This window comes from Aethalodelphis obliquidens, unplaced genomic scaffold (genome assembly GCF_003676395.1).
Source record: "Aethalodelphis obliquidens isolate GAN/ISIS:26980383/991018 unplaced genomic scaffold, ASM367639v1 scaffold38, whole genome shotgun sequence".
In the NCBI taxonomy this organism is placed as follows: domain Eukaryota; kingdom Metazoa; phylum Chordata; class Mammalia; order Artiodactyla; family Delphinidae; genus Aethalodelphis; species Aethalodelphis obliquidens.
This window is the reverse complement of record NW_020837982.1, coordinates 5,915,338-5,930,027: the sequence shown is the minus strand read 5'-3', so window position 1 is coordinate 5,930,027 and position 14,690 is coordinate 5,915,338. Positions and strand designations below refer to the sequence as shown.

Here is a 14,690-nt window from a genome sequence, read left to right as displayed (position 1 = left end):
ATGCTGAACAAGAGGGAATGCACTTAGGGGCTGGAGGTGATGGCTGTAACCTTTTGTTGGAAATGGTAACGAAGGCCACAAGAGAAGTAGCACGGGGGCCTGGGAGGGTGGTGGGAGATCAAAGAAAGCATGGAAGCCCTGGTTCACTTCTTCAGGCAGAACGGAAAAGGGGACGAGCTCTGAGAAACTTGGTGGGAGTGGAGGAGGGGGCAGGAAGGGAGGGGTGGGACTCCAGGGAAGGCCAGCCAGGGAGGGTGGAGCGGTGAGTGGCAAGTGGGATACACAGAGGTGGCTTGGACTTTGCCAGTCCTCGCCACAGTGAAGGGCAAGCTCACGACTGGAACTCTCGAGGTCTCAGTTTCCCAACTGGTAAATGAGGAAATTTGAACAAAGCTCTAAAAACAAATAAACCCACATACCACCCAACGCTGATGCTCCAATTCAGAGCTTCCCAACTACAGAGCTGGGTCGTGGCCGGAGTGCACAGCAAATGCCCACGTGGATCCCCTCAGCCCGGTTGGCCGGGGGCGGGGGCGGTCCCCTGAAGCAGCCACAGTCCCCAGGCCCATGAATATGGCCCGGGCAGCCTCTTCAACTGGTTTGCCCCAGTGTGATGCCAAGGGAGCACAAAGGTCATCATTTCTATGCTTCAAGTCCTGAAAAGGTTGGGAAGCTTTGCATGTACACAGACAGACGTGTGAGGCCTCAGGCGTTAAGATTTGGGGCTTGTCGGGATTTTGAGAGAAGGATGGGCTTCCTTGCAAATGTTGCCCAAGCCCCCTCCCCCAGTTCCGGTTGCATAGTTTTGTTCTTAGAAAAGAGCTGCCTCGCACGGGGTCGGGGGGTCGGGGGTGGTCCTTGCCCTCTGATGTCCTCTTTCTAAAGGCGGCAAGGCTCAACCCAGAAGGTGGCGTCCAGCGTGACTCGGACAGGATTTGGGTGACAGTTCAGGGATGTGGACCTCAGATGAAAAGCTGCTCTCTCCCGTACAAAGGTGACACCGCCAAACACCCCCGCCCCTCGAGCAGCAGCCGCTGATGAGGACAGCAGCTTCCAAACTGGCTTCTGGGGAACCTGGAATTCTTGAGATGTTTTAGGGGGCAAAGGAGCTCCACAAGGCTTTGATTCTAACCTCACTTTAAGGATGCATACTTTAAGCTTATTCTAAAAACTGAACATTCGAAAGTAATAACATAACATGCGAATGTGTTATTGGTGCAAATATAAGATTTTACAGATCCTTGGTGCGTTAACCTGCACTGTCAGGGCTGTTCTGTGCACGTAGACCTCAGGATAAAGAGTCCTTGTCACATCTGGGTAACCAAAGAGTATCTGGGATTGGGAGGAGGGCTTGTTTAAAACAAAACTGATGCTGTTTGCAAATTCTTAGCTGGATTAAGTCAAGATTTCTCTATTCTATGCAAGCAAAGCAAAACACAGAAATAAACTGGATGCTGGCATTGGTACATATCGACTGCCACCCATAACCTTAGCTTTGCAATGCTTTCTATTTAACTGAAACAGTTTCAGTGTTCTCACTGATTTGCTTTGAAAGATACTTGAACTCACAAAATGTATTAATAAAATACTTTTATCTATTCGTAGAGTGAGAGTCCCATGTAAAGTTGGGTCTCATAAATTTGAAAACCACTTGTGAAGTGCAAAGAGCATGGATGACACCAATCCTGGCTCTGCCACACACGAGCTATATAGCCTTGGGCACATCATTTGCCCCCCAGGCTTCCAGGTCCACATCCATAAAATCCTACCCACTTAACAGGGGTTTTGATCCAATGAGGTCTCTTAACTATCCAGGAGGCAGTAAATACTCAGTTCCCTCCCCACCCAATAGCATGGAATGGCCTGGATCTCTCGGGCCTGCTCACAATCAGGTATTATTTGCATGCCAGACAGTAGCTGGGCTGCAACTCTGGCCAAGGGCTTAATCCACGGGGACCATAAGACCCATTAGCGCCCTTCTCTGACGACTGAGCAAGCCAGCCAGCCGAGGGGCCGACACTTGGGATCCGTTGAGAGCAGTGCCAGGGTTGCAGCAGGGAGTGGGTATGAGGCTGGGGGAGGGGGGTGTCTCTGTGTGTGCACTCATGTTTTCTTTACACAACACTGGCCATTTTTCCATTTGCCTGCTAAAGCGCTTCCGCGGCTGCCCCAGGCCAATCTCAGGACTTTAGTGAAGAATTCCGTGGAATGCGGTCTCTTTAGCAGGTGGTGCGCTTCCCCTCTGCTTGAGAAGGGCCTTCCTTTTCCATCAGCACAAAGCAACCAAGCAGAAGCTGGAGTTTCTCTCCACCACTTCACCCGGTGCTCCTGAAAGTTGCAGCCTACTTGGTAAATGCTTTTCATGGCCCCAGAAGTAAAGGGAAGTTATGTTGAGAAGCTGTTCTTAATTTCTCACGTGTTGAAGAATTACCCCAAGCAGGATCGCACCAGCGATTATGCAAATTCTATTTGTTGCTGAGCAGAGGCCACCAGAGCTCTCAGATTAAGTGATAAACATTCTTAGGGGACAAAGAATGTACACAGCTTTTCCTCTGTATCACTCTTATCGCCCAGCATTCTCTGTATCGATATCCCCAGAGGGGATTGGAAGAGCCAGGCAGGTACTTTTCAGCTGATTACAGGGATTCCACTGGCCCTGGGGATCATCTTTGAAAGGCAACTGTGAAGTAATCCGAATAGCTGGTGAACTTCTGGCTTCCCTGTTAGGTCTGCCTGTCCCAAGATAATCTCGCTTAGCATTTTCTGGGCATTGAAGGTCAAAAAAAAAAAAAAAAAAAGAGTGCAGGCAAGAATTTTGTCCCTGCCAGGACTGGCCAGTTGAAATCGGTTCTGTGGACACCAGACACCATTTCTAAAGACATGTTTTTTGGAAAGCAGCCTTTGGCAATCCTTCTAATTTGCATTCAGAGGAAATGTGCCACATTTTCCGTAACAGGCAGTCCAGCCAACACCACCGGGGAGGGAGGAAGCTCTTTTCTCAGTGTCTGCAGGTTTATCCCTAAATGCTACGGAAATAGCAGCTGCTGGGGCAAGGGGAACGGAGGATGGAGCGTCTTTTAAAACGCTTGAGTAAGCTGGATACCCCAGGCGGCAGACCTAAAAAGGCAAAGGCTCCGTATTCCGGTGCTTGCTTCAGATGCGGCCTGCACCCAGCAGCAGGCTGTGTCGTCACGTGCCCATCCTGTCCAAGTGAGCCCAGGGACAGAGCAAGCGCTGTGGCCAGCCACTTGGGGCTCAGGCCTGGCGAGTGGTAAGGAGCAGGTCACATTTCACACGGCCTCGTGGCTGACAGAGCGTGTGCACAGCTGGCTCTTGTGTGACCTTCACTGCCCTCTTAATTACACGCACCACCCCCTCACCGCCCCCTTTCATGGATTATGAAAACTGCTTTTGTTTCAAACATTCTTTATATCCCTCTACTTACCTGGTTATGTATGTGAGAAAGAAGAGAGCCTGGTGGGTCAATCATCTGGCAGCGTTCTTCTGGGTGGGGTATACGGAAATGTTTCTTTTCTCATCAGATGGATTTCTGGCTACCCTATCGAAGTGGTGAGCTGGTGAAAATAAAGAATGGAAACTAGGGAATGATCTTGAAGCCAACCTAATGGAAGTGCTGCCGCAGATTTTCCAGGGCTGAGGGGAACATCAGACTTCCCCAGAGGTTCGCTGCAAAATGCCCACCCAGCTATTAAGGAAACCGGATTGACTTACTGTGCACAGGACAGAAGGCCTCTGGCAGTCACATGGAGAAGCAGGCTGTGATTGGAGCTGGGAGGTGGAGAAGGGAAAGTCAACGGGGTAGAAATTTGGAGCACAGGGAGGATTCCACATCAGAAGCAGAACGCTTTATACCTATTTACAGAGGGTTTCCACCACCGCTGGATATGCCGGGACCTCGCTGAGGAACATCACATTCTGGTTTCGTGCTGTCAGGGAATGGGCGCATCTTCACCAGGCAGAAGGGCAGATGCCGAGAGGGGAGCCCGGGCTTCACGGGCTCGCTAATTCTTTCCCATAGCCTGTTCTGTTTTCTGTCAACAGTGAGGAAATACATCCTAGCAAATGACATCCAGTAATGCTTTAATTAACTGTAGTATTTTATGCTGCGATATGCGCCACGAAACCACTTCCAGATGGGGGAAAAATGAATGATATTTACACAAAAAAGCAATCCCTTTATTTTCAGGAATCGACACCTTGAGGGTCCAGGGGGCTTATCTATTTTGATAAATACTAGAAAGAGACTGGAAGAGTTTCTTTACTGTGTAAAACCTAACAGTACTCTTTCTGCACGCCAGCTTTTCATGTGTCCGTGTTTCCAAGGCTATTGTTTAAATGGCCCAACACAGTTCTAAGGATTTTATTTTTAGCAATCTGACTTGGAGGAGACAAGAAGTGTGAAACACTTGCTTTCACGCTCAAGCAAGTTGGTTATTTTGGAGATTCCTCTTCCTAGAGAGAGGAATTACATTTCCAGCTGTGAACTTGTGGCATTTTCCCTAGCGTTCTGTAAACGGGGGACCAGGGCTCCCTGTCCAATGGCAATTCAGGATGGGCTGGTGTCACGTCCCCTGCGTCCCCTGCTCGCTCGCCCTGGCTGCCCGTCACTCTTACATTGGTCCTTGGACGTCTGCTTTCGGTCCTGTTCCACCTGCACCGAGGAGCTGCCCGAGGCATGAGAAAGTCGGTGCCCTTTCCTGGGAAAGCCCCAGGCACTGGGTCTTTGTTCTTCAAGAGAGGGAGGCGTGGCAACAGTTAGCTTCAATTCCAGAACGGAACTTGGAGGTCAAAACACCCCGTCCATGGTGGTTCCCATTTCCCTGTTATGATCCAAACAGAACTTTCTCCAGCCTGGGCACCTCTAACGAGCAATCAGGAAGTCTGTCCAGAGTAAAAACAGCAGTGAACTCTTTATCAATTATAAATTACGAGTATTTATTTTAACCACATAAGGTGACTTTAAGTTTTTTTTTTTTTTTAAAGGGGCTAGAGAAAGCGGAGGGAAGGAACCGGTACAGTATCTATATAATTTAGCTGAATAACAGAGTTGTTAGCTACTGTTTTTATCAATGAGTGCTCCTTTATATATATTACTTCAAAGTGACAGTAATAAATAAACCTTCTGTTTGGGGCTTGATCATCAAAACAAGAAGAATCCTAGTCAGTACGGGGACAGCATGATTTCTGCCATGGTCCCTACCACCAACACCAATTCAAAACTCAAGCTGCTGGCTATCAGCAGAAAGAAAAACCTTTACCGTTTGGGTACCAGCTCAGTTATGCAGTAATTACACTTGCTTAGAGTCAGAAAGAACATACATTTATGAAAATGTGCAATAGGAACCTTCAATAAAGCAAATTTCTGTTACAATGGTTCTTCACGAGAAGTAAGCGTTATAATCACCTATGGAACTTCTAAACCTAGATGCTGGGCCCCACTCCAGACCTAACTGATTCACAATCTCCATACATCTGTACTTGTTAAAAAAAAAAAAAAAAAGAGCCCCAGGTGATTCTGATGCAGACCCCCCAGATGAGAAACATGCTCTGTCTGTACAGGACGCGCACAGGGCATGCAGCGCCCATCAGCAAGACACTTGACGTAACTCCTACTGCCTTCTGCCGGCTCCTGGAGCTCACTGACAGTGTGATAAATCAAGAAGGCAACTTCCCCGGCTGTGACCACCGCCCGGGGCGCAAAACAGCAGCCTGACATCTCAATGCCGTCATGGAGACTTCCAGAAAATGACTCCTCATGATGAAACACAAAGAGAAGTGTGGATCTGTAAACACTGAGAGTGACAAGAACCAGGTGTGGGAGTCCACTGGGTTTCCAGCTCCCAGGCCGAGGACAGATGGCTGAAGTGGCTGTTTGGAGATGGGCCCATCATCCCTTCTTTCAAGAGAGGGAAGAGAATGTTAACCTCAATTAGCTCGGGCTGGATAACCTTACCAGAGCCACACCATGGCTGTCTGGGCAGAGTGAAATCTATCGACTGAGCTGCCCACGTGCCCCCCCAGCCCCTTCCCTGCCCTTCCAGCGCTTTTCTTATTTAGCCAGCTTTCCCTACTAGGGCTTAGCTAAAGGCCACACCTCTTTCTTCCGTCACACCTGTGATCTTCCACTTCATAACTTGGGTCCTAGAGCCAAGCCCAGACGACATCTCTTAAGGGTCCGGCCGCAGAGGGAACCTCACACGGCTGCATGTGGAGGAAGGGGTGAGTTCCAGGCTTTCTCACCCACGGTGCTGGGATAGAAGCATGGAAAGGAACAGGACCACATGCCAGAGGGTGTGACTGCGGGGGTGAGGCTACAGAGTCAGCGACAACTGGACCAGTCGGGGGCAGCCCGGGACCAGCAAGTGAAGCACACGGAACCTTCACCCCCAGCTGCCTCTGCTGCAGGAATCAGGGACCATCTTGACTGCCTTTTTATAATCTGGCTGTTACCCGTCTTCTCCGATTAGGACAGGAATTAAGACAGGACATGGGAGAAACATGTGAATGACCCAAACGCCCCAGCAAGTTTCAAGACTGATGATCTGAGAGTCGGGGAAGCACAGGAGAGGTGGGGGGCTTCCGGAGATCTGGGTGCTGGTGGGGGGGGGTGTCACTGGCTGGGGGAAAAGTGCCCCTTGGACGCTCCTACAGTCTCTTTTTAATTAGTTTCTCCAGTTTGCGGATGCGAGATGACTCCTGTTCTGGAGTTGGAGCCAGGAGGGACAGAGAGCTGGAGCCTTCGGGCCCCGAGGGCGGCGCGGGGAGCCTCTGGCGGAAGAGATCCAGCATGCTGCTCTGCTCGCTCCTTTTCAGCCCCTGAGGTGGAGAGAGAAAGGAGGGTGACGTCAGCTCTGGCCCGAAGGGCCCGAGGGCAAGCGCAGTAGCTGGTATTCACTGGGCTGAGGATTAAGGCTTTCTTCAGGGAGATACCAGCCCTGGGTAGCAGCCTGGGAGAGAATCAGAGGAAGAGGCAATAGGAGAGGAGGGAGAAGGGGCTGAGAGGGCGGAGGACAGGCAGCAGGATGTGCGAGGGTAGCCTCCCCTCCACTGCAGTCCCGCTGAGCCTGGCTCTCTGCTGGGCGTCAGGGTGCCATCAGAACGGGGACACTCACAGGCCCCGGTTCTTCCTCCTCCTTAAAAGGCTTCTGGGAGTTGGGTGTGCAGCCCGGGCCAGGCATGGGCACTTTGAGATAGCTCCCGGGGGCCAATATCCCATCCCCCAGTTAACCACCGAGCGTGAGAAGAAGGTGCCCGGGGACAAAACAAAACGCGGAGCCAACCTTCATGTCCAGGATCTTCTGGAAGGTTTCTGTGTTGCAGTCCGTGAGGAGTTTGATGTAGTTGTCCACAAACACCACCAACGGCTCGTGAGGGGCCATCACGACCTACCGAGGGGGAGAGACGAGAGTAGGCCTGCCGGGAACACTCACGATCGGAGGCCGAGGATTATCTTTCCTCACTTGCAGGCCGATCACAAAACGGACTCTGCATGATCTCCTTAGGTGGCAGCAGCAGCTGCAAACCCAGAAATGTCCTGACAGCCTGTTTCATCTCGACATTCAGTTAGAGCAATGCTTCCTAAATTTCCTAAATCATAAACGTAACCTGGATTGCTTTTTAAGTACACCTTCCTACGTCCCTCCTCTGAAGGTTCTAATTCAGAGGGCCTGGGGGGAGTCCCAAGTGACTTTTTAAATATCAGGACCACGGGAAACACTCTGCTGCAGGGTCCCCTGTTTGAGACATTTCGTAGGTTCGTGGTACCTGCTCCTTCTGTCCTGATGTATCACTGTTCCCGAAAGATGGCCTCAAAAGGCACTGAATTAAGTGCATTTTCTCAAAAACAAAACCCCTAGAACAGCCTCACTCTTTTCAAGACTTCAAATCTGGAACTTCATTTAACTACGTCCAATTCATGTACCAACAGCAGGAAAGCAATGGCATCGCAACCCTCACATTCACTGCCATTTGGTTTTCAGCATGGCATCTGATCTCCTTCCTCCAGCAGACTGTTTTTTTTTCCCTCCAGAGGCAACCATTGCTTCAATTTTCTTTTTTTCTAATTTTAAAAAATTATTTAATTAATTAATTTTTTGGCTGTGTTGGGTCTTAGTCGCGGCACGCAGGATCTTTTTTTGCGACGCACGGGCTTCTCTCTAGTTGTGGCGCGCGGGCTGCAGAGCAAGCAGGCTCAGTAGCTGTGGCGCGGGCCAGCAGACTGCTTTTGTTTTGAATTTCTGAGCATATGACTCAGACTGGCAAGGAGTATGCACTCAGAAGTTCTCTCTAAACCCTGCTCTCCACCCCGCTGAGTAAACCAGCTAGGGAAGAAATGGATTAGCCTGCTTCCGGTTTCCTCAGGCCAAAGCCTGAGGTCTGTGTGGGCCCCTCACCTGCTCCCACCCATGTCAGGGCCTGCCGTTACTTTTCACTCCTCCATCATTCGAGTCATTCTGTTTGGAGACAGACCTGAAGGGCCTGCAGGCCCTGGCCTTCTGAGAGCATCCCCTGACAGTTCCGTTTTTTCTCCAGCCTTCTCTCCCCTCCCCAACAGGCCCCCTTTCCCCTTGACACATCCAGATGGAAATCATATGCAGGAGCTCAAGGCTTCAGACGTTCTCAGCATCATCACCCCATGTATATTTTATTAAACGGGGCTTTAGAAAACCCATTTGCTGATTAGAATCAGTTATGCAACATCTGTTCAGAGTTCCTATAAAGTGGCAGAGTTCAGAGTGCCAAAGAGGCTTACGTGGACCTGAGTAACTGATAGCTGGGCCAGAAATTCCTGCTAAGAAGCAGAGAGATCCCTGACTTAGACGCTGATTCACAGTGACAGCGCCACCCAACCTCCAATCTTGGTCAAATCTTATTACAAGAGAATTCCACTATGATGAAGAATTCATTTGTCAGATAGAATTACTGACCCCCCAGTAACAGTGCACTGACTTTCAACAATATCTGATGAGGCCAAAGTCTGTGGACAATCTTTTAGGACTGATGGGCATAGGTCCTAACCTGTGCTTTCAAAGACTAGTACTCAGTACTCCTTGGAATAAACAATCAGATAACCAGGCCCTTTAACCGAAACCCCGAGGAAGACACAAGCCCCACCTTGAGGATCATCTCCGCTCGGGTCATGCCTTTCACCACGATCTTTGTGTAACTGGCTGGGGCTTTCCTCACCACCTGAGAGCCGATGGAAGGCAGATCGAGCAGGACCATCTTCAGGGAGTGGGTGTCCAGCAGCAGCTGAGGGAAGAGAGCAGAATAGAACCAGCCACTTCACAGGGACACGATACCTGGTGTACGCACACTGATTAATAACACTTTCCTGATTTTAAATGTAATACGTTCTCATGAACGAATGAACAAACATAAAAGGAAAAACATGAGTTATAATTACTATGACCCAGGAAAAAATAATAAGATGTCACAGTTCAGTGTGGTATCATTCCCACCAGCTTGTGTGTGTGTATAACATGCTAGAGTTATACTGTATAGACAGTTTTACGACCTGGTTTTTCCACTTAATACATGAAGTTTTTTGAATTCTATTTTCCCATCTTGGCAGTCTTTAAAAAAAAATCTTGATTTTTAATGGCTATACAGTACTCTATGGCGTGTGTGTGTGTGTAACTTTAATATTTTTAACCATTCCCCTACACTTTGTTTCTAGATTTTTATTATTATAAATAACGAATACTGTAATGAACAGCTGTGTAGATATAATTCTAGGTCTATCAGCGGCATTTCCTTAGGAGACAGTCTTTGGGACAGATGAAAGGACGAGGGCATTTGGGAGGCTCCTCTCACACAGCCTGAGCTGCCTTCTGAATGGAATGTACCTATTTACACAGTGCGACCGCACCCACATCAGCACTGAAAACTGCCATAAAAATTTTGCGTATTCAACAGGCAAAACATGGTAATTCCGCGCTGCTCTATTGTGGATTTCTCTGGATACCAGTGAGGATGTAGGAGATTAAATCAAATTTAAACATCAGTATCTTGGCAACAAATTGTCTTTTTCTTTCTTTTTTTTTTTTGGTTCTCTTGGATAGCAATTATTTGGAAGGCTATCAGCTTTCCTGATTGCCCACCAACTGCAGGCACAGAAATGGCATATATACACTGGCCTGTTCAGACAGTGTAGGAGGATGGAATCACATGCCCACCAAGCAGACAAAGGTAGCAGTAGGGAGACAGTCTCACTACTGCAACTCTATGGTCAATCTTTCGTTCAGGACAGGGCTTGCTGTATTTACCACTGCCTGCTCCTCTCAGAAAGCTTTTCATAATTATATCAAGCAGGGGTGGAATGGTATCCCTTCAGGCCCTAGGACACCCTGAATTCTCTCATTCTCCCTGTACTTTGCTATGGACAGGAGAATTAACGACTAAAGATAAGACAAACTCATTAATGAGAAACACCATTAACTTAATGGACATGGTGATTATAATTTTGACAATGGTACAAAAATTTGGAGAAGCCATCAATGTTTTACTTGGGATAACACAGAGGGAAATATTGCTCTCAAAAAATGGTGAGGTATTGAAACAGACTGATTCTGAAGTTTATATGGAGAGACAAAAGACCCAGAATAGCGAACGCAATATTAAAGAAGAACAAAGCTGGAGGACTGATCCTACCCAACTTCCAGACTTATAATAAAGCTACAGTAGGGACTTCCCTGGTGGCCCAGTGGTTAAGACTCCACACTCCCAATGCAGGGGGCCTGGGTTCGATCCCTGGTCAGGGAACTAGATCCCACGTGCCACAGCTAAGAGCCCGCATGCCACAACTAAAAGATCCCGCATGCCACAACTAAAGATCCTGCATGCTGCAATGAAGATCCCGCACATGGCAACGAAGATCCTGTGTGCCACAACTAAGACCAAGTGCAGCCAAATAAATAAATAAATATAAAATAAAATAAAGCTATAGTAATCAAGACAGTTTAGCACTGGTGAAAGAATAGACAAATAGATCAACTGAGAAGAAAAAGCCCAGAAACAAATCCACACAAATATAGTCAACTGGTCATTCACAAAGGAGCAAAGGCAATTCAACGGAACAAAGACAGTCTTTCCAACAAATGGTGCTGGAACAGCTGGACATCTATGTTCAAGAAATAAAAGGGAATCTAGACACAGACCTTACACCCTTCACAAAAACTAAATCAAAATGGATTACAGACCTAAATGTAAGACACAAAACTATAAAACTCCTTGAAGATAACATAGGAGAAAACCTAGATGACCTTGGGTATGGTGATGACTTTTTAGATATAACACCAAAGATATGATCTGTGAAAGAAATAATTGATAAACTGGACTTCATTAAAATGAAAAGCTTTTGCTATCCAAAAGACAATGTCAAGGGAATGAGAAGACAAGCCACAGACTGGGAGAAAATATTTGCAAAAGATACACCTTATAAAGGACTGTTATCTAAAATATACAAAGCTTTTTAAGAAAAACTCAACAATAAGAAAACAAACAACCCAACTAAAAAATGGGCCCAAGAGCTTAACAGATACCTCACCAAAGAAGATATAGAGATGACAAATAAGCATTTGAAAAGATGTTCCATATCATTTGTCATCAGGGAAATGCAAATTAAAACAGCAACGAGGGCTTCCCTGGTGGCCCAGTGGTTGAGAGTCCGCCTGCCGATGCAGGGGACACGGGTTCGTGCCCCGGTCCGGGAAGATCCCACATGCTGCAGAGCGGCTGGGCCCGTGAGCCATGGCCGCTGAGCCTGCGCGTCCGGAGCCTGTGCTCCGCAACGGGAGAGGCCAAAACAGAGAGAGGCCCGCGACCCGCAAAACAAAAAAAAAAAAAAAAAAAAAAACAGCAACGAGATACCACTATACATCTATTAGAATGGCTAAAATCTGGAACACTGACAACATCAAATGCTGGTGAGGATGTAGAGCTACAGAACTCTCATTAGTTGCTGGTGGAAATGCAAAATGTTACAGCCACTTTGGAAGACAGTTTGGTAGCTTCTTCTATTAAAACTAAACATACTCTAACCATACAATCTAGCAATCATGCTACTCGTTATTTGTCTAGAATTGAAAACTTATGTTCACACAAAAACCTGTACATGGATGTTTTTAACAGCTTTATTCATAATTGCCAAAACTTGGAAGCAAACAAGATAACCTTCAGTAGCTGAATGGAGAAACTGTGGCACACCCAGACAATGGATTATTACTTACTGCTAAAAAGAAATGAGCTATCAAGATATGAAGGAACCTTAGGGACAACTAAGCCCATGCGCCACAACTACTGAGCCTGTGCTCCAGAGCCCACCAGCCACAACCACTGAGCCTGTGCCACAACTACTGAAGCCCACGCGCCTAAAGCCCGTGCTCCGCAACAAGAGAAGCCACTGCAATGAGAAGCCCACGCACTACAATGAAGAGTAGCCCCCACTCGCCGCAACTAGAGAAAGCCAGTGCGCAGCAACAAAGACCCAACGCAGCCACAAAAAAAAAAGATATGAAGGAAACTTAAATGCACATGACTAAGTGAAAAGGCCAATTTGAAAAGGCTACATATTGTGCATGACCCATAACACAGCACTCATATCCTTTAGAGAAATTCTTGCCTATGTAAAAAAACAAACAAAAAAAAACCGTTCCCTGCATTCGCTGTTTGTAAAAGCAGAAGACTGGAAACAACCTAAATGCTCGTCAACGGTAGAATGGATAAACAAATGGTGGCATATTCATGCAATGGAATATGATATTTTAGTTAAAATGAGTGAACTCAAACAACCTATAACAACATAGATAAATCTCAGAAAACATTATGTTGGGCAAAAAAAGCAAGTGGGGGGCTTCCCTGGTGGCGCAGTGGTTGAGAATCTGCCTGCCAATGCAGGGGACACGGGTTCGAGCCCTGGTCTGGGAAGATCCCAAATGCCGCGGAGCAACTAGGCCTGTGAGCCACAATTACTGAGCCTGCGCGTCTGAAGCCTGTGCTCTGCAACAAGAGAGGCTGCGATAGTGAGAGGCCCGCGCACCGCGATGAAGAGTGGCCCCCCGCTCGCTGCAACTAGAGAAAGTCCTCACACAGAAACGAAGACCCAACACAGCCAAAAAGAAAGAAAGAAAGAAAGAAGCTTTCATTTAAAAAAAAAAAAAGCAAGTGGGGAATGGTATGTATAGTACCATTTGTATAAAGTTTAAAAATATGCAAAACAAAATTATATATCTTTTGTGAATAGATCCACATGTAACATATCAAAACATATACGGGAATGATAAAAATCAAAATCAGAATAGTGATTACCTCTGGGCATGTAGGGAGGCGAGAGGAAGGGTAGGGTCCAGGGGGGACTTCAGCCATAACTGTAATGATTTACTTTATATAAAAAACATCTAAAGCAAATGTGGGAACATGTTAAGATCTGACTAAGCTGAGTGGGAAGCTGATATTCTTGACATTATTTTCTCTACTTTTATTAACTGAAACTATGTCTTTTTCTTCTTCTTCTTTTTTCCCCACACTATGTTATTTGAGGCCTAGTGAGGATTCAACTTTATCTTCCATACAGCAAAATTTCAGAGCCTTGTCAAAATCAAAGGCATGTCTTGGCATTATTTGCTAGCAGGAAAAAAAAAGATCAATGATCATTTAAAAACTTATGGGGATACTTCCTGTTTTTTCTGTACTTTCTATTTCCCAGAGATATATTATATGCATAAATAATTGTACAGTCTTAAGCGACAGGAAGAGCTTTGAATGAGCCAGACATAACTCTCTAGTGTCTCCCATATTTTGAGAGATAGGACTTTTTCAATTCCCAGCCAGTCACAATAAAATTTTGTCCTCACCAGACAGCTGTACAGATGGAAATCTTCGTCTCAGGTTTTACCAGAAGTAATGCAGTCAGAAAAGGTGGGAGCTAGTCTGATAGGCTTAGCAGCTGTCTGTGGGCAATGAAGGTGAAAGGCCCCGTTTATCATGAAAATCTGCTGGCTTTCATCTTTGAAAATAGCTGAAAGTTCATCCCCTTAGGCATGAGGCATTGGGCATCCAATGGAGGTGGTCATCCACCAAATTTGTCTGAGCCTCAGAGATAAATTTTGGGGTGGTGTGGCTCATGTTCTTGATGGGCTACTGGGGTGCAGATCTGGCCAGCATGCAATGCCTGGGAAGCGTCATCACCCAGCAGTGGAAAGCTCTGAGGGGTTTACTTCTTAAAGAGCCCCTACAACTCTTGGGGGTCATCATGACTATCACAGTGATGGAAACCTTGAGTAGACAAGATAAAAGGCCCACTGCTAGAAGGTAAAGGACCATATATACAACGCTAAGTTTCAATGAGGTGACACAGAAGAGACAGTTCCAGATCTGAAGAATGGATGGACCAAGGTGAGGACACGCCTAGTTTCTTTCCTCTTTTCTTTTTTTTTAAATTTAGGTGTAACTTTCATACAGTAAACTACACAAAGACCAAGTACATAGCTTGATAAACTATTACATATGTATACACCTATTGCTTCATTAAAGATATGGGACATTTCTCCATCGACAGAAGAATGGATAAAGAGATGTGGCATATAAGATGTTACTGAAAAACCCGAACGAACTTTTTGGCCAACACACACACACACACACACACACACACACACACACACACACACACA

At 46.8% G+C, this 14,690-nt stretch overlaps 1 protein-coding gene across 1 annotated transcript in view; it reads right to left on the bottom strand.

The window, feature by feature from the left end:
- Nucleotides 1-4,935: 4,935 nt before the first annotated feature.
- VPS53 (VPS53 subunit of GARP complex) overlaps nt 4,936-14,690 on the bottom strand; it is a 125,299-nt gene continuing 115,544 nt past the window's right edge. The window contains exons 20-22 of the mRNA XM_027130558.1: nt 9,136-9,273; nt 7,302-7,406; nt 4,936-6,837 (exon numbers count right to left, since the gene is read on the bottom strand). Of these exons, the coding sequence (XP_026986359.1) occupies nt 6,667-6,837; nt 7,302-7,406; nt 9,136-9,273 (414 nt within the window). The 3' untranslated portion in view covers nt 4,936-6,666. The remainder of the gene's footprint in view (nt 6,838-7,301; nt 7,407-9,135; nt 9,274-14,690) is intronic.